The sequence below is a fragment of the Phoxinus phoxinus genome (assembly GCF_949152265.1).
Source record: "Phoxinus phoxinus genome assembly, chromosome: 14".
Classification (NCBI taxonomy): Eukaryota; Metazoa; Chordata; class Actinopteri; order Cypriniformes; family Leuciscidae; genus Phoxinus; species Phoxinus phoxinus.
This window is the reverse complement of record NC_136889.1, coordinates 6,989,674-7,009,884: the sequence shown is the minus strand read 5'-3', so window position 1 is coordinate 7,009,884 and position 20,211 is coordinate 6,989,674. Positions and strand designations below refer to the sequence as shown.

The window sequence follows — 20,211 nt, the reverse complement described above, 5'->3', positions numbered from 1 at the left end:
AGCAAATGCTCAAATTGTGCCAATGTAACCCCTCCGGTTCTACTCGCTAGCCTCCGTTACACTGACCCCCCCAAACCACACTGCCATTCGGGTCACGGCACCAATGTAACCCCTCTGGTTCTACTTGCACCGCTCCGAGCAGGATTCGAATGGGCATTTCCAGTATGGTAGGCAGGAGCGCTAACAAGGACGCTAAAGATCACAGCATCTAGCGTCAGTTGCTAGTGCGCCTCGAGGCCAGGGGAGTGAGGATAACTCGCACTCGCTGTTCTCCATTACGCCAGTACACACTTCTTTTCTCTCTGCATTATCAGAGATGCCACAAGGGGCGCTATAGCATTAGAGAAAAATGTTTCTTCTATAGTCAGTGCACTCTTTCAGGTCAGCTACTGTCATGAAGTAATAGTTTGAGTAGAATATTTGTGAGGAGAGTTTAATATGAGCGAATACTTCTCGGAAAAACAACAAGTAATGTCCAAAATTCAGCAGTTCGAACAGAGTTCTGCAGGAATTAGTCTTAAAGGGGTCCTGTTGTGATCATATACAGGTTCAAAATTTGTTTATGGGGTCTTCTAGAAACACGTTTACATCATAGTCAAAAAGAACCTTTGCAAGCACGACTTGAGCTGGGATGAAAAAAACAGCGTCTCTTGGACATGACGACAACACACTACTAATGCAACTTAACCAGGCCTCGTCCTTTCTCTTTTTTTTTTATGCCTTGGGTGGGAATTATGTAAATGAGGATTATTGTGATATGTTCCCGTACGAAAACTCAAGGCTACAATCAAGGGCATTTCAGGGAGTTCAGAAACAGTGCACACTGATATGGAGTATAACTCCCTTTGGAGTGGACTTTGTGCTTTGTAAATTTGCAGACATTTTTCATGATCAAACAGCAACATTACACACAGATTTTTTTTTTGAACATGTAAAAAATCATATTGGGACTTTTTTAAAACCTAGAAACGAGTTAGTATTTTTGCACTTACGGTTGCTGAAGTCCTAAAGTCAATGGGATTTTTGAATAGGTTTTTGGTTAAATATTTAACACAGGATATGTTCGCGTTTTATTCTACGACAAAAAATCAGCTTTTACAGCCTCGTTGTGTTTATGTTGTTGGAAGCTTAGTGGTGGTGACGTTGAAGTTCGTATATAGCCAGTCTTTTTTTTTTTTTACTTCTGGTGATTGCATTTCGATTTTAAAACACAATGAAAGTTTTGTTCATTTATGAAGGTTGTCTTGATGGACAATGTGTAAGAATCATAAACTTTGGTTTCGCCACAGAGCTTATTTTCAGCAATAATCCAAAACCCAATGGAAAAATATCCTATTGGCTTTTTGTCGAGTGAACAAGGGTGATGCTAACTTCTGATTCTAACAACGTTTACAAGGTACCAGGTTGATGAATACGCTTTTGAGAATCAAATCATCAATGTATTTACCAGGTTTTTGGCATTGGTCTATATTCAAATGTCATTACTATCACACAAACGTGACCGTGCATGAGTAAAGTCAAGAGGGAACATGTAAATGGATTGCGTTAATAATATACAGTACTCCTTAGAAGAACAACAGCAACTCACAGAGGCATAAACAAAAGCAAACAAATATTGTGCCACTGTGATCACACATGGGATCATGTGCTTGTTTCATGTAAAATGGCTGATTGAAATAAATTCAGCATAGTAGTCTTGTTTAGAGGCCAAAGCCACAGGCACTTTTCCATGACTCTATTCCTAGAACCCTGAGCAAGGTCTAAAAATGGCACACTATCAACCCTGAGGTCCTATTGATTTGTGCAAACTTATACATTATGGACCTCAGATTTGACTGGGAGAGGGATATGAATAGATGAGGACAATAACACAAAAATGGACTGCCAAGAGGTAGAAAGCCAGAGGATACTTTAAGTGTGCAAACAAACACACATTCACAAATAGGATTAGAGCATGCATTCAATGAGACAAATCAGAAAAACACACCAGGAGTACAGAACACACAGCCCACGCCAACATGTACGTGAATGTAAGACCTTGCTGATTTTATGCTACGTGAGTGCCTGTATGTGTAAGGAAAACAAATGCATGTTTGAGAAAGATTTACAATATAACAGTACAGTATATAGTGAAGTACTGAGCCGTGCGTGCGAGAGAAAGAGACAAGGACATATAAGCAAGAAAGACAGGGAAGGGAAATTCAGGTGAATGAGATCACAGCCAAACCAGCTCGATGAATCTGATAGGAGCCTCCCACAATCTGAATTGGGGGGTGGGTTCTCGTCAGGGGGGATTCTGATTGGTTGTCTTGGAGCTATGGTTACTGTTGCTATGGCAGCATAAAAGTTGTGACTCAGAATTGCAGAGAGACTACAGCAGAGGTGTGATGATCAAAACAGCAGCTACGAAACATCTGCCTTACAGAAGAGAAGCAGTTCATATTCATCTAACGCTAAGCTACAGAGAGGAAGATAATGAATGAATGAGTTCTGTTTAGATTTATGATGATTTGGATCATTCATTAAACTCGTGGAACATTTTTAAACAATTCATTGTGTCTGGCACATAAGAAATTCTGTTAATTTAAGGATTGAGTGTGTTTAAAAGACAAGCTGTGATTTAAACTGCAAATGCATGAGATTTATTTCAATAATAATGCAACCCACCTGCTTAGCTATTACCGCAGGTACATCAATATTTAAAGTTTTTACTCTTGTTTAAAGACATATTTTTCTTTTATATACATATATTTTATAAAACACAATAATAAAAGACGAAAATAATTAGCTGACATAAATGAAAAGGTATCAAACATTAATACTCTTGAATATATCAAATGTGTATGAATACACTACCACTTAAATGTCTGGACAACTCTTATTTAAATAATAATAATAATAATAATGGTTATTATTATTAATACTAGAATATATTACATTTAATACTATCATTAAAATAATTGTATAAAATTGAATCCTAATCATTATTATTGCTATTATTATATATAAAATAACATTATTATAATTAACATCTAAATGCATCTACAACTTCAAGCATTTCAGTATAAGACTAAATCAAAAAACATTTTTTTTTAATCATACAGAAATTCAGTCAAGTGTGTCCAAACGTTTGACTGGTAGTGTATTATGTATAAAGAATGTGTACTAAATATAAACAGTATGTATAAAACAATCTCTGCAGTCAATGAATATAATTGAGTTAATTCATGGTTGAAAGGGTTAATAGGGTTTCAAGTCAGGCCACTATAAAGCACTACAGGCTACAGAATATGACTACAACGATGTATGGAGTCAGAAAGTATAAAAAGAGTAAATCCAATCCAACACTATATGCAAATTCCACACGCTGCTCTTTGAGAGCATTAATGCTGAACTGACTTAGGTTACGTTCATACTTTTCATTCTTAACTCCATACAAGCCACTGTAATAATATAATTAGCTTCATCTGATTTCAGGTTTGATGTTCCGGTCTTAAATAGAGTTTGATCAATGCACTGGCACACATCCGAATGCATTATTCTTCATGTGATTCATTCTGGATGTGAGGTGGGGTGGATGTATGTGGGAATTATTGTGTCTTGTCAGGTCAGAATTACATGCCGCCCTACATCACTATCCTCTCACTGTATATTTATGCCAGCCAGGACTCAGAGACCTGTGAGATATTGTAGTGTGTGTGTGTGTGTGGGCCTGGGCGGTGTGTACTGTACTTACCCCGTTCCACTCCACGCTCATACTCACTTCCTCTCCTCCGTCAGGGCCGCTTTCGTACTTCACCGTGTCAGAGGTCAGGCTCTCACGGCTCCGCTGCTTCTCTCGTACTTCAGGGTCTCCCAGCACCTCCGCCACACGCTGCTTATGTGTCGTGTCCAGGCCCTGCAGGAAGACAGACAACACACAATTAAAAAATATGGTCTGATCAAAACAATCAAATTTTCATCAGGTTTGACCTACAACCTATCTACCCATTTATAGAAATTTATAGTGACTTTGTATTCTAGAAAAAATTTCTTTTTCTTTTTTGGTCCTTCTAGGAGGTTGTCATTGTCAGTATAAATCAATGCAGTTTGAACGTTCTTAATTATAATTACCTTATATATTTCACACATTTCGTTTTATTTACTTAGATATTTTATGATAAATAAATTATGATTTTTTTTTTTTAGAATAAAATAAAATAAAGTATATATGTATATACACACACACATAATATTAAAATATTATATATATATATATATATATATATATATATATATATATATATATATATATATAAAAAGAGTAAACTATATACACACCCACACCCAATATATTAATATAACAAATTTTATACGCACTTGCACTGTAAATTCATCTCAAATCTGACGACACATACACATTTATAATATGGTTCGTTGAAAATATGCGTAAAACAGAGAGTTAGGTTAATGTATGTTTTAGTCGATGGCTTCTCCCAAACTTTGTTCAATGCGAGTGCCGTATGCTCTAATATGACCAAGCTAAACCATTACAAGACCTTAATAAAAAGTGAGTGACAGCTGGCCCGTTTGTATTGCACCAACAGACCACATACATACACACCTGTTTTCTGGAGCGCAAAGCCGCCTCCTCCAGGGTCTCTGCAGCCTCAAACTTGCCCTGTCTCTTGTAGAGAGCGCCAAGATTCTTCAGTGTGGTCGTCACAGTGGGGCTGCAGGCGGCAGAAGTCAGACAGGAAAACATTTCATTGTGATGCTGCAGAAGTAAGACTGTAAAATCTTGAGGCTAAGCAAATCGTGTATACTTGTATCAATGCATGCAACAGATGAGGGAATATCTGACCTGTCTACTTTACAGGCCTTGTACCAGCCACCATACTCTCCAAACGGAGAGCCATCCTTCTGCTTGCCCTGAAACACAGAAAGCGTTTAGAAGCGTGCTCTCAAAAACGCTGAAAGTACCATCTGGACAATACTGATATTCAACATTAAAACATACTCTAGTATAAACATTACTCTCGTCCTGTGACCCTTGACCTGTTCTCACCTTGCTCTGTTCTTCTCTCTCCTCTGCATGCATCCAGATGGGTTTATTCTCATCTGTAGGGGGAAACAAAGGGCATAAAAACAACATCCGTTTAAGCCCAAACACACATGCCTAGCTATTAAGTTCAATATAATGAGTGATGGTGTTTCTAGTGCCTGGGGAGACCAGTGAGCTCACTGACAGAAACAGTGGGAGATTTTAGCCTACAAATGAGCTCTTGGTTAGTTAGAGCTTCACAATTAATCAACATGTCTTCCTGCCAGTGTGTGTGTGTGTGTGTGTAAGAGCATGTAAGAGAAGGAAAGAAGATGCATAAACCATTAAGTGCATAAACCACTAAGACTAGTCTTACTAGTCCTCAATTGTTTTTTCTTTCATAATGTCAGTTATATAAAAACATAGATTGGCCTAATTTGATACCGAAAAGTAAGGCGAACTGCCCCTTGACTCACAACTAGTGGTTCATACTAGTTCTTAAGACACTGTCTTAGTATTATGGCTATGTTTATGCAACTTTCCCCAGAACTAGAGTAACAAAAAGAAGTTTGAAGTTTGAAAGTGTGTGTGAATAAGTGACTCCAAACGTGTGCAACCATTTGGACTGGATGATATAAATATTATCTTGATATATTTCAGACACTGAAATTGATCAATACATTTACCAATATTTACATAAATTTATAATTAAAATATTTTAATACATACTACTTTTCATAAGTTTGAGGTCAGTAAGAAAGAATGCATTAAATTGATCAAAAGTGACAGTAAAAAACATTTATAATCTTACAAAATATCTGTCAAATAAATCTGCCAAATATTGCCATTTTCACAAAGAGCATTTTATATCGCCAGCAAAATCATAACAAATATATAATGAATAAATAACATATCCTTCAGCCCTTAGGAGCATGTTAAGCTTCACTTTGAATTCTGCAAAATTCCAGTGTGGTAAGCTGTGTCGCTGCTGCTGACTGTATAAAACATGCTTAGAAAGTTTGTGAGGCTTATTTTTAAGTAGAATAGTGTTGAGCATATTTTAACATTCCATAGAGAACAATGCAAAAAGATATTCTAAAAAATGCTTGGGTCAGGAAAAACACATACCATCTACAGAGCCAAATTCTCTCTCATGGGCTCTGGTCAGGATCTCCTTATATAGGGTCTCGGCCTGCTTAAATTTCCCCTGTTTCAGGTAGCATGAAGCCTGAGAAAGAGAGAGAAATGAAAGTAACAGGGATGTACTTATTTGTATCTATTTTCTAGATTACATTTGACCAAGTTTATTGACTATATTATGTGCAGGAAAAAAGTTAAACCCTACAATACGATAAATACACTAATTTATTTCTACATACATCGACCTTTGGTGCTTGTGCTTGATTGCAGTTTGTTCAATAATTGTCTGATAAATATCAATGGCTGATATACAGAACATCTTATCATAGCTGCCATAAACCCTAAACAACGTCTGCTGAATACAGAGCCCCTAAAGGGACATGGTGATGGGAAAAATATATTTCAATCCTTTTTGCGCTAACTCGCTAAAGTTTTGCAATCCTTTGAGAAACTTTGCGTTCGTTCACAAGACCTTTGCCTTCCCTTGCAAAACTTTCGCATTTCCAAGAGAAACTGTTCACTCTCAAAACTAGGGCTGCCCCCTAAACGCTAGTCAACTAAACGCTAGTCGACCAAAATGTATATTAGTCGGTTAGTCGCAAGAAAAAAAACACCACAGGAAGTAGGAAAGTAATGCAGACCAGGCAGAAAATCCAAACATTCGCATATCATCCATCGACCTCAAATATGCCTTATTATTTGAAACATGCAAGTAAGTAGTAGCAACTTTACTTGGCCGCTTGGTCTAACGTTAACCTAGATAAATGTGCACTATTATTAGGCGCATATATCCGGGCGTTTGTGCAGACTGTGGAAGCTAAAGTATAGCGCACTTAAAGCATGACATGGAGGCGCCGGCGCGATCACCTGCATTTTTTTCCTGACAGTGGAAATAACTTACAATACTGTTTTTGGTCACACAGATAAAAGTAATACATCATTTGAAACTGTAAAAAAACTATATATTTGTATAAACTCACAATAACAATAAAACGTGCTTTTGTAAAATAAATGTGCTTTCTGCCGTCTCCGTCTCTGTGAACTTCAGCGCGTCACAAAAGTGAACCTAAACGAAGTGCTTTGCACTCAAAACCTTTGCATTCCCCCGAGAAAAGTTTGTGTTCTTTGAGAGGGAACACAAAGTTTCACGGGGAAACGCAAATCTTTTGTGAGAAAACGCGAAAGCACTGACATCCTTTTTCCTCCCATCTCATTTTTATTTTTCCTTCACCATGTCCCTTTGGGGGCTCTGTAGCTCAAAGATGTTTCAGTCTGAGCATGCCTATTTACTCTAAAAGCTTCTTCCATTACACTGATAGCGTAATGAGCCATATCTCATGTGTATAATTTGCTGAGACGACAGAAATCCTGCTGTATAAACACTGCAGACACCACACCATATGGATACATTTCTTAATGTTAATTAAAAAGACTGACCAGACAGAAGATCATTTCAAAATTAATCTGTGTTATTCAAAAATTTGATTGCAAAGTTAATCCATTATTTATTTATGACAAATGTATACTGGAGGTTTTGCTTTTCTCTAAACATGCTCACCATAAATGGAGGTCTGTTTGCTAGTTAAATGAATGGGGAGTGTGAAGTGGGAGTGTGAATTGTGTGTGTGTTTGTACCAGGTTGTTTTTGGTCTTGGCCACATTGGGGTCGTCAGGGCCCAGTTTGGTCTGGTAGATCTCCAGGGCTCTCTGGTAGTAGTACTCCACCTCTTCATACTTGCCTTGGTTCTGACACAGCAAGGCCAGATTATTCAGCTGCTTAGCAACATCAGGGTGGTCCTTCCCCAGCACCTGACACACAAACACAAACATAGCCCATGTTATTCAGCTGCCTTATCTGTGTTAGATCCTCACCTACAGAGAGGGGATGACCTGGTTATTCATCTTAATGCTTACTATGGTGGCTGTAGGAATGGTACCAATTACCAGTTAAAATAGCCCCCCTTAAGAGCTGTTTACACAGAACACATTAGGGCATCAAAGTTGTGTTGGATTTTCTCCTTAGCATAAAAGTTAAGAGACCCATCTATCACTGTTTTCCATGTTCGTAGAGTTAGTTTCTGGAGTAAATATAGGCTATAATTTGTGTGTTTACATAGTTTTTTTCAAAAATGGCGGGTGCTGGTGTTTCGTGTGTGTTCGGCCAATCAGTGTACACTAACGTCACTGATAATTCTTATAGTGCTGGTTTAGACCCTGCTCTGAGGTAGGAGCTAAATTAGTTCGTCCTAAGGGAGTTCCTAGAACTAGTTCTGCAAACACTCCAAAATCCGGGTACTTCTGCCAATAGTTCTAGGAACTACGAAAAGGTTCCTCCTTTACGAAAAGGAAAGCCCCTATTTTTGCAGTCCTATTGCACTTCTTTTCCATTATTTTTCTATGTAAACATAAAAGTGTTTGACATTGTATTTATACTTTTTGCAATGTCTTGCACATGACATGGGGTTCTAAAAGTAGTTAAACTATCACACAGAACGCGTTTTAGTGGTTAAAACAGGTCACAGTGTAACTGTGTTCTGGAGTTCTAGAAATGCATTTTTTAAAGTTTAACTTTGAACTGGAGTGCTTATAGAATGCAGTGTCAGACACGAGATTCTGCAAAAGATGTGAGACACGAGCGCAATGGTCAAACATTTACAAAGAAAAACAATGGAAATGCACGGCAGTGAAATGCAAAAACACATTCTGTGTGAACAGACCCTTTCTAAAGCTTGCAAATTTTTTCCACTTCCACATTTTCCCCAATGTCTCACCTTTTTGCATTCCACTGTGCTCCTTTTACATTGTTATTCTATGTGAGCATGATGGATGTGTTTGAACGTCGGTGCGACAACAAATTTTCGACTGTAAACTGATGCAACTTTTGACACAAAGGACAAATGAGTTTGCAACGTTTGCTTTGTCGCCTCTAGACTGCCCTCAGATTCACCAGTACAATTGTGGGTAATTAAGAGGAAACACAGAGTGTCAAAATATTAACTTCTGACAGTATGGAGCTGAACAAGTTAAGACGCCACTTAGAGACTTCACATCATGAAGACAAAGAGAAGCCAGTTGAAGTTGTAGTACTGTATTAATTATAATGTTTCAAATAAATACAAGCAAGGTCATGTCGGAGTGTGTCTTAATATGGGGGGTAGGGGCTTGAAAATATTTTTCTCTACAAAAAAAAAAATGGGCCCGGCAAAAAAAAGTTTAGGAACCAGAGATTTACATATTGCATGCAAATGACCTGAACCAGTCTGAAAAACAAAAGGTCCTTTGCCAACTGGTTCGCCGCTTGTTCCCTCAAGATTTTCCTATGGGGTTTTTCAATTTATGAGTAAAATAAAGACTGTGGTAAACATAACTCAACGATACTTTGTGTGCAGTGTACGTTGTAGAACAAAATTCACTCACATCACATTCACATCCCAATCCGTCTCATCTAGTTACTTATTAAAAACGTATTTGTTTTTACGTGTACGTGTTTTCAAAAATTCACGCTTTCGCTATGGGTTTGTGTAATTTTGGGTTTGTTGTAGACCAAACCGACGAAGTATTGTCAAGTTATGTTTACCACAGGCTTTATTTTACACATAAATCGAAACCCCCATAGGAAAATCTCAAAGAAACTAGCGGCGAATTAGTCTTGCGAGTTCTGATGTCATACATGCACTACTCTATAGATACCATGTGCTTCAGTTATTCTACCATGGTGATTAAAACACCCTAAAAGGCTTTTATAAAACAGTGGCAATAGCAATACTATAAAAGAAACTGATCAATAACATCTTATAAAACAAACTGATCTAATATATAAACTATAATATATAAACAATAGATAAACTACATTGTGATTATATACCATTATATGTACACTACCATTCAAAACTTTGTCGTCTGTTAAAAAAAAGTCTCTGATGTTCACCAAGGTTGCATTAATTTGATCAAAAATACAGTAAAAACAATAATATTCTGAAATGTTATAACAAATATTTTGCAGATGAATTTTCAGCATCATTACTCCAGTCTTTAGTGTCACATGATCCTTCAGAAATCATTCTAATATGCTGATTTGCTGCTCAAGAACATTTCTTATTATCATCAGTGTTGAAAACAGTTGCACTGCCTTTTTTGTGGAAACCATGATAAATAGATAAAAATCTGGATTCTTTGATGAACAGAAAGTTCAAAAGAACAGCATTTATTAGGAACAGAATTATTTTACAATATTATAAATGTTTACCGTCACTTTAATCAATTTAATGCATCCTTGCTGATTAAAAGCATTGATTTCTTTGAATGGCAGTGTAAGATTTTGGTCATGCCGCAATAGAAAGGAAAATATGAAATGTCTGCAGAAGTTAAGCGATGAGATTTTGAATTCAGCAGGTTTTGTCTAAGCTCTTTCTCTCAGCTCTGCATGTGTGAGACGCAGCACTCTGAGTAAGACTCTCAAGACTTGCAGTAAGAGCTTTATCACACAGGCTTAGAAGAACTCTCTTCATAAAGAGATCAAAATAAATCTGTGACGCAGCGGGAGGGAATGGGAATAGAGTATCTAAGAAGCACAACATTTTCATCTGTACGGAGGGTGTGCGGATCCTGCAGGTGTGTTATTCTGCAATGTGCTATTTTTGGATAAGGGGAAAAGAAAAAAGTGTGCACAAACTATGGAAAAATAGTAAGTCTTAAATGGTAAACGGAAATCACAAATTATTTTTAATAGGCAAGGAAAAACTTATAAATATCCTGATGTATTGTAAGATCTCTAAAAAAAGAGGCATGAGTGTGAAACGACTTGAAAAGTTTTAGCCATTAAAAAAGGAGGAATGTTGAAGTAACAGTAGAATAGTATTAAACCCCAATAAAAGAAATAGGGTTTCAGAAGATAAATGTTTCAAGAGTCTTTTCACATCTCTCCTGAGAGCTTCCAAGAACGGATGCTTTATTCTTAAGTCTTTGAAACACACAGGGATGAATGGAGGAGAGGGAGAGGAAGGTGAATGTGAGCTATGGTTTGAGATGCAAAACCGGTAGGAAAAAAATTCAAGATTACATTTACGACGAAGTCATACGCGTGATTCATTCATTTGACCTCTGACCCACCTTCTCTCGGATCTCCAGCGCCCTTTTACACAGAGGTTCTGCTTCCTTGTACTTCCCTCGTTTGCCATAAAGAACGGCCAGGTTGTTCAGAGTGGCAGCCACCTGCATACACAGGAAAACATACATATATATTAACAGATACATTTCTAAATCGTCCAACGATTCAACCAATCAATGATTCTGAATTGGTGCAATCATTTATATAGTTAGTCATGTCATCTTACGGAAAATGATTACTTGCTTGAAATCCGATCAAGGTCAAATTTTCCTAGTGAGGGTAGACTAACACGCATACACCCTGTGCATTGTGACAGACGAGTTCTGATCAACCTTTGATTAAGATATACTTCAGTGTATGTGAGACACATACGTGTGTGACAGACGGCAAGAGTGACAAGAAAAAGAGAAAGGGCAAATAAAAAAATGTTGGCCTTGTGACAATATTAGAGATTTATATTATATTCATATCGCCAGATTTACATATTTATTCTGAAATTGTATTTAAAAAGGGTTGCTTTTTCAATCAGAGGAACCCTTATTCAATCAAAAAGCCATTGTAACCAAATACTAGATTCAAACTGTTTAACAAAAGCACTAAAACCAAGTAAAAAATACATTTAATAACTAGGGCATGTTTTTTTCTGCACTGTTTATTATGAATTAACACCATAATGAATAATATTTAATCATAATGTTTACACAACTTATATTTTATATATTTCAAAATATTGCATATATACACTATATTTATAAATGCATATATATATATATATATATATATATATATATATGCAGACATTTTTGAGTTTTTAAATCTGTTCATTGATACAAAAATATTTAACTGAAATTAATTCACAGATATTAATCAAATCGGCCGATTCTAACAGCAAGTTTAAATCAGAGTTACAAATATTTAAGTAATAAAATAATGTTGTTAACACTCTTGCAAGTTGTGAGACGAGGAAGGATTGTGAAATTCGGAACACAGTCGGAAAAGTACATTAAAATCATTATGATATTCACAATGTTGTTTAATTTTATATCGCCCAGAAAATCATCACAAGTATATCGTGAATAATCAGTATATCATCCAGTTTTAGGAAACAGCCAGGTAGAAGATAAAGAATGAAACGGAAGACAAGATCTATAAGAGGTGTTAAAGCATCTAACCTCTGCAGAGAATTGTGGGACGCTGGTCCTGATGAGAGGGCAAGACATGAGCTTCACATGACAAACTCAATAAACTTCAGCAGTCTGTGCCGCTTATTTCAATACACACACACACAACACAGACAGACTGTAATGTGGAGAGCAGACAGATGACGGCAGGACCGGTTCTTACCGCAGGGTGGTCTTTGCCCAGGGTCTTCTCTCTGATGGCCAATGCATCGTTAAGGAGGCTTGCTGCCTCTTTGTATTTATTCTGGTCCCTGGAGAGCAGAAAACACTTTCACATCAATCTATTGCGACTCGTTGTGCAACAAAGGGCTGTTGCAAAGGTCTTTCTCACAAAAAGCTGTTTCCATGGCAACAGGGTGATGGCACAATAGCCTAATATCCCAACGGCTTGCGAGACGGATATTACCATCGTTTACAAATAAAGATATGGAGGAGGAGGTTCTCAGCCCATTTGTTTAAAGCACTTGTTGATACCATACTGCAGTTTAAGATTAACATTAAAATGAGAGATTCACTAGGCAATTTTTCCACTTAAAGCACTGCTGCATGTTAAGTTGTGATAGAAGAAAGTTTTTTAACATGAATGACACATACACTACAGTTCAAAAGTGTTTTTTTTACGTTTTAAACTCACCAAGGCTGAGTTTATTTGACCGAAAACACTGTAAAAACTTTAATATTGTGAAATGTTATTACAATTTAAAATGTTTTCTATGTTAATCTATATTATAAAATGTAATTTATTCCTGTGATGCAAAGCTGAATTTCCAGCATCATTACTCCAGTCTCGTGTCACATGATCCTTCAGAAATCATTCCAATATGCTGATTTGCTGCTCAAGAAACATTTATTCTTATTATTAACTATGTTGTGCTGCTTAATATTTTTGTGGAAACCGTGATGTATTTTTTCATGATTCTTTGATTAACACAAAATTCAAAAACAGCAATTATTTGAAATGGATTAAATGCATTAGCCTGGGAAAACCCAGACCACTTCCGGCAAATTTAGATTTGCTCTGCAAGTGGGTCTGGCAAAGAGCCCATTGAAACCCATTTCCAATCCGTCGAAATCGCGGCACCAATCAGAAACGTTGGGGCGGGCTTTACACGATGACGACAGAGCAGAGACGGTGACGCAGATTTTGTACATTACAAAGATGGATGCCGCCATGGAACATCACAACATCACTCGTTCGAATCAGCTATCACGTCTGTTTCAAGCGATTTAAAATTGTCATTTTCGTTAACACAAACAGAGAATTGCTGAGAGTCTCGAGATGTTTCTCCGTCGCTCTGCATACGTCATGTCATTCATCGCTCTGATTGGTTTTAGATCTATCCGACGTCCGTTGGTGACGCCCCTGTGGAAATGAATTGTCTATGGAGCTTTGCCAGACCCTAACTCAGTTACAACTGAGAGTGGTCTGGGTTTTCCCAGGCTATGAATGCATGAGTAAAAGTATGAAATTTTAAAAAAGAAAATACTGAGCCCAAACTTTGGAAAGGTAGTGTACATGAATGAGAAGGACTTATGACCAACATGCTTAAAATTGTACATTAAAGTCTTCTGAGCAGACAGTAAACAAATACATATTTCAGAGCTAAAGTTCTTTGCTGACCTGTAAACAAGGGCGAGAATGTTCAGCATGGTGGCTACATCAGGATGATCGTGTCCAGATGTTTTCTCTAGATCCTCCAGAGCCTGTTTGCAGAGAGGAACGGCCACCTCATACCTGCCCTGTGAGGCGTACTGGATCACCAGGTTGTGGAGGGTTCGGAGACGAGCGGGGATCTCGTAACCGCCCTGCTGCGCTGCTGCCACTGCACTGCTGTGAGGAGGCTGGACTGGGGGAAACAAAATTCAGAAAACGTAGTAAAAATCTTTACAAATATCTGCTGTCTATAGCTATGTTCCAATACCTAGTGAGCAAAACTAATGGTGTGCCTCACAGTAGGTGGCAATATTTAAATGCTCACTGCCACTCAAAAATCCTCTCCTGTGGCCTCATGGGATATTAAAGTGTCTATCAAATGTGCACTCGAGAATCTCGGCAGAAGTAGTAGGTCATCCAGGGACTTTTCGCCTACTGTTTTATTCGGACATACTCTTTTGCCGTACTGTTTATCAAATACTATATAGTAGGGAAGTGTTCGATTTCAGAGGCAATGATTGTTTTGGTCTTTGTGCATAAGAAAACGCCAGAATGCACAGTGACAAGCTCAGTGAAAATGGTGGGCGGAGTTGAAAGTCAATATAATACATTCAACATTACAAAGATTAATACAAATAGCGGTAACACTTTTATATTGTCCTTGATAAATATGTACTTACTGTAGTAACGATAAATTATGCATATTTACATGCAACTAACCCTAAACCAAACCCAAATCCTAAAACAAACTATAGTAAGTACATATTGTTGATTAATTTTACTCAGTACTTAAATGTATGATAACACTGCAACAAGTACACCTTCAAATAAAGTGTAACCAAAATAGGTATGATTAAAATCTCACTAAAAAATAAAGTTAGCACTTAATATTAGGTCTTTAACTACAATGTACTTACATAAAAAAACAAATAATTGTTAGGTACAATATACTTATTGTCTTCATGTTGTATTGCAAAACACTTCTGCTGCTACTCTGAGGTGGAATACGGGTAAGATTAGAGAGAGGTTTAGTGGTATGGTTTTATCGAATTTGAATATTTGAAGGATCCGCCAGTATTTCTGCTGTAGTTATGACAAAGCAGCTTGTTTTCAAACTATTCTATTAACAGAAACTGGGAGTGCTGATATTAAAATTAACCTTGATTCAGTAAAAAAAAAAAAAACTGTACATAGTACAAAAAAAAAAAATAGTTACTGAGCGGGAAAAAAGAAATGTGATTCCAATTTAAATCTTGATTTTGTATATTTTTAGCATTTTAGAGTTAGATTATTGTAATACATTAATAATAAATAATACAATTAAATTCATCTTTTTTTTTATTGATTAATTTAAATATTTTTAAGTTATCTTGAGCCTCAACGTAAGTTTGCTAGACTATTGGAATAAGCATTGGATCTCATGAGTGGTCATCAACTGATCAGTCACTTTTATGATTTAATTTCAGAAGCAGCCAATGTAAACGGAAGCAGTCAGTTCACTAGGACGGTTATTCCTGGAACAAAGCCTATATGTTTGCGTTAAGATGGTCAATTATTAGAAGTCAACATGTAGCTTTCCCCTAAAAGCAGAAAAACATGAACCGAGACCCCAGAAAGCACTTCTTCCTAAGACCGTCACATTCAGGCACAAGATCTAAGAGAGCATATTTTCTGAATAGAAACATGCCTCAGACTTAAAAAGACCAAAACAAACTTTAAATTAGCCAACTCAAATAAACTAAGAATTAATCAAAAACATGGCAGAGCAAAATGACAGTGACCGGATTACATCCCCACTACTTCAGGAATGAGGAGAAGAGATTAATGCGATCTTTCTTAGAGCAGATTAATGTCGGTCTCTTTGAACAGCCCTGCTGGAGATCACTTGCTGTAGGGATGCATCACTGACAGTCAAACAGTCGTTTGGCATTCATGTGTCAAAATAAGGGCTAATCTGAGCACGGCAGTGTCAGCCTGCGACATATGAGGCTTTAAACTCCCGTGAGCTGTTGCGCTCTCTGACACATGTCCCGGGCTGAACTTTGATCCTCCTCCACAGTCAACGAGGCAATTATCAGGACAACAGAGAAAGTGGAAGGGCGGAAAGAAAATGCAAGACGGGAAACTGTTTAGCAGAAAATACGGGAAGGAAGAACTGTGGTTCTCTTCTCTTCCCCCAACAATACACTGCTCCTTTTAAGTCTTTCAGAATTGACACTTTTTACATTTTTATTTTGCTAAAAAATACATTAGTGGTAAAATATTTTGATTCAAAAAGAGTAAGCAGAGAATGATTTTAATATTTTTGAGCTTGTAAGCAAATTATATTAAATTTTTGTATCTTTTTTGTACCATTTTCATATTCTGGTTGTACCGTGGTACAGTGCTGGTATCAGATGGTAATACCAGTCTAGGGTGAAGTACAATGGGGTACAAAATACTGAGACCACATTGAAAATCTTGGAATTTAAACCAAATCAATTTAAATTGAACATAAATTGAAAATGTATTTATATTTATACAAATATAAACAAAGATATATTCAGTATATACTACCGTTCAAATGTTTGAGGTCAGTATATATATAAAAAAAAAAAATTAGACCTTTTATTCAGCAAAAGGACACATTGAATTGATCAAGAGTGACAGTAAAGGCGTTTATAATGTGACAAAAAATTTTTTTAGCAGTAATAAAAATTCACAGGAACAAACTATATTTTAAAATAAATAAAAATAGAAAAGTTATTTAAAACTGTAATAATATTTCATAATATTATGTTTTGTTTTACTGCATCTTTGATCAAATAAATGCAGTTCAAAATAAATCTTACCAACCCCAAGCTTTTGAACGGTAGTGTAAAAATTGATTTAAATGTATTTTTAAATATATTGATTATGTTTACTTATATATAATATATTTATAATTTCTAGATCACAATAAAATGTTATCAAATCTGTGGGAAAACAATTTTAACATCTAAAAGAGTCCAAATTAGATGCATTTCTACAAATGGCTTCTGACTTTTAGACCACAACTGTATACAATAAGCCTGAATGGTTCCCCCATTCTTATATCATGGCGTTTCTTCTCTGTGCCCTGTGTTTTACCAGGTCAGAGGTCCAAAGCTGAGTGCTACTGGGGTACTTACTGCCAGGACCCGGTTCATCCTGCTCATCTGGGAAAAGATCATCCAGTGTCTCCCTACTGGAATCAGAGTCCTTATCATCCTGATGAGAGTGAGATGTACAGAGGTGGAGAGAAGTACAGAGTGAGACCAAAGAAAGAATGACACCGAGATAAAGGCTCTATGGTAAATAAGACCAAGTCTCACTGATGGGCTGAGGTCCTGGTCGTATTTCTTGAGCTGGTTCATGAACTCCAGATGTTTCTTCTCCTCCTCCAGCTGGGCCACGCTCTGCTCGCTCTTCTGCAGCCGCTGCTGGGTCCCTGCCAGCTCATCCCTCAGCCACTGGTTCTCCTGACACAGCCTCCGCACCTGGAGAACACGAAAAAAATATGCTTTAGGGCATTTTCACACTAGAGCTTTTAAACTAATTTGTTGGAGCGAATCGCACCATTGACAGCAGCCCAGTTTCAGGGAGTATTTTCTCCTTTATTTTCCCCATAGACATTTAACTTTTTGTTGTTGTTACATTTAATGATATTTCTTGGTAATTGTGTGTAATTTAGTTATTAACCAATTCAACAATTTTAAAAAATTAGATTAAAATCACATTGGCTTGTTGATGTTTGCTTCATGAACCTGACCGTGCGCACTCCACTGATTCGTTCTTCGTATACACAAGTGCCATATGTGTGTGGGGCAAATCCATGAGTCAAAATGTAAAGTGAACCATGCTTCCAATTTTTGCCATCTTCTCTTCCTGAATGGCTATCCTACTGAAGTGGTAAACTGTCAAATGGGAGTATGGGGATGGAATTCAATTTAAGACTAGACTCTGCAATCAAATCAAGTCTGTATACCTATCCACCAATGAACCTGAGAGCAGAGTTAAATTTTTGATGTGGTGCAGTGTGCGTGTGTATGTACCTGTGCTCGAAGCTTCTGTTTCTCAGCCTCCACTGCACTCAGGTGCCCCGACAGAGCCATCATCACCTGCGCCGATCGATAAAAGAAAGACAGAGAGTAGCCATGGTGTTACAAGCAAATTAATTCAAAAAGCATTCACCATTTTATTCCACTTTGGAAGTATTTCCACACTGCACCTGTGCCTCGCTAAGGCCCAGCTCCAGCATTTCCATGGAGCGCTGAATCATGGCTGTCTTCTCCTCAACAGCACGACCCTCCTGGCTCTGTTTGAGGCAGCGCAAGGTCCCCATCAGCCCCTCCAGGATGGCCTGATGTTCTGCACGGAGCGCCTCGAGCCCCTGCATGACCTCTCGTGTCCGACATAGCAGCTCGTCCTGGGACAGCTTCTCGTCTGGGTCCCCCTGCCCCTCCGTCTCCTTCACACACACCACGCTCGACATGTCCTCACGCATCCTACACAGAGATACACAATACAATATGAGAACAGAAGCCTGGAAACATTTCCTGTTAAGGGCAGGGACGAGAGCCTGGGACATTTTACGTTGCTGTCGGGGTTTGACAATAAAGACTGCCTGATGGCCCGGGGTCAGCGCAAACGTCACTCGGGACAGTTGACGGGATTGTCACTTGCCAGATCGGGCCAGTGCTGCATCCCGAAAGTTTATAATTTGCACGTGTTTTTAAGCCTTGCCAGTACAAATATTTAAGCGCAAGAAGACTCGAAAGAGAACTCAATTCAACAGCGCACACAAAACTTCTCACATTATTGAATTGTGCTCTCTTTAACATCTTATTTCGCTTGAACGGACATTCACACAAAATCACATTAAAAAAATGCCAGTCTCGACGAGTATCCTACATAGTCTGTTATATCTTAAGTGAATATAAACAGTTGAGAAATAAAATGCATATGTGACAGTAATGTTAATATTACATTATAAAAATAATAAAACATGTTTTAATGTTAATCAGACAACAATAATCCAAGAAAAAAAAAGAAAGAAAAAAAACACTGCTCTTGACTGAATAACGTTTGTAACTTTAATATGGATTAATCTACATTTAATTTATACAGTGAAGACTATTCAGTGCTATTTTACATTTGATTACTAATTTTCTCTACTTGAAAATTACTGTTAAAACTTAAACACAAAAGCAGTGTTTATTTTATTTGTATGTTTGTTCTATTGTATTTGTGCTATTGCTTGTAATTTGATTATTCTCAGTTTATTACTGAAACTCGTCTTTAACAACATTTGAAATGTATAAGTTAGGCTAGTGGTTTTTGGTGTCACAACCTTATTTATTAAGGTTAAGGGTAAAAAACAACCAAGACTTGGCCCATTTTATTTATTTATTACCTTTTTTTGGCGGGGCCAGTGAAAATTTTGGCAGGGCAAGTAAAAAAATTTAACCACTGACTCAATCGGGCCACTAGAAAAAAATCCTTAGCGTTGAGTCTGATTATGCTTATTTGCCACAGTCGGCCGCTGGTGGAGAAAATGCTGTATATAAAGCTCTTTCTGATTATGTGATGTTAGCCACTTGACAAAATAGCATTGTCTCTGTGGCATGGTACAAACATGTTATTCATGGTAAGAAAATGAGAGATTCAAACAATAAGACTAACCGTGTTGAGCTATATAACAATGATTCGTTTTCTGTTGATAAAGCTATCCAAACAGTTGCTCACCTGTCTAATGAAACACATAATATATTTAAGCGTCTTCTGTGTTTCCATGTTTCTATGGAAGTGAAAAGGATAATCAAGGGTAACACCGAAGGCAATTAAATGAGTCGTCTCTTGCTTGTTTTTGTGTCTTGAAACCCTAAACAAATAATTCAAGTCACTGTAAATTTGAAGTGGTGAAAATATTCCAACATCTCTAGGCAGAAGAATGAATTCCCTAACAACTCCCATAAAACACCATGGGAACTGGACCCAATATGCACAGAGGTTACATGGCAAACTGAACCATACATCTCTGTTTTATTTGCTTTTAATCTAGATTCACTGAGGCAAACTTCCATGTTGTCTTCAACAACTTATGTAA

The 20,211-nt window shown here is 37.2% G+C and overlaps 1 protein-coding gene across 6 annotated transcripts in view; it reads right to left on the bottom strand.

The window, feature by feature from the left end:
* The window catches only part of klc1a (kinesin light chain 1a), a 39,432-nt gene that overhangs the window by 10,445 nt on the left and 8,776 nt on the right, over nucleotides 1-20,211 (bottom strand). For 4 of the 6 annotated variants that reach the window (XM_079635810.1, XM_079635807.1, XM_079635809.1 and 1 more), the window contains exons 2-14: nucleotides 18,334-18,610; nucleotides 18,158-18,223; nucleotides 17,438-17,602; nucleotides 17,255-17,333; nucleotides 14,073-14,298; nucleotides 12,615-12,702; nucleotides 11,273-11,374; nucleotides 7,799-7,972; nucleotides 6,152-6,251; nucleotides 5,048-5,100; nucleotides 4,844-4,911; nucleotides 4,604-4,712; nucleotides 3,764-3,898 (exon numbers count right to left, since the gene is read on the bottom strand). In XM_079635810.1, the coding sequence (XP_079491936.1) occupies nucleotides 3,764-3,898; nucleotides 4,604-4,712; nucleotides 4,844-4,911; nucleotides 5,048-5,100; nucleotides 6,152-6,251; nucleotides 7,799-7,972; nucleotides 11,273-11,374; nucleotides 12,615-12,702; nucleotides 14,073-14,298; nucleotides 17,255-17,333; nucleotides 17,438-17,602; nucleotides 18,158-18,223; nucleotides 18,334-18,609 (1,641 nt within the window). In that variant the 5' untranslated portion in view covers nucleotide 18,610. Of the gene's footprint in view, nucleotides 1-3,736; nucleotides 3,899-4,603; nucleotides 4,713-4,843; nucleotides 4,912-5,047; nucleotides 5,101-6,151; nucleotides 6,252-7,798; nucleotides 7,973-11,272; nucleotides 11,375-12,614; nucleotides 12,703-14,072; nucleotides 14,299-17,254; nucleotides 17,334-17,437; nucleotides 17,603-18,157; nucleotides 18,224-18,333; nucleotides 18,611-20,211 lie in introns of all 6 variants that reach the window. The other 2 variants (XM_079635806.1, XM_079635808.1) reach the window with 1 other exon arrangement.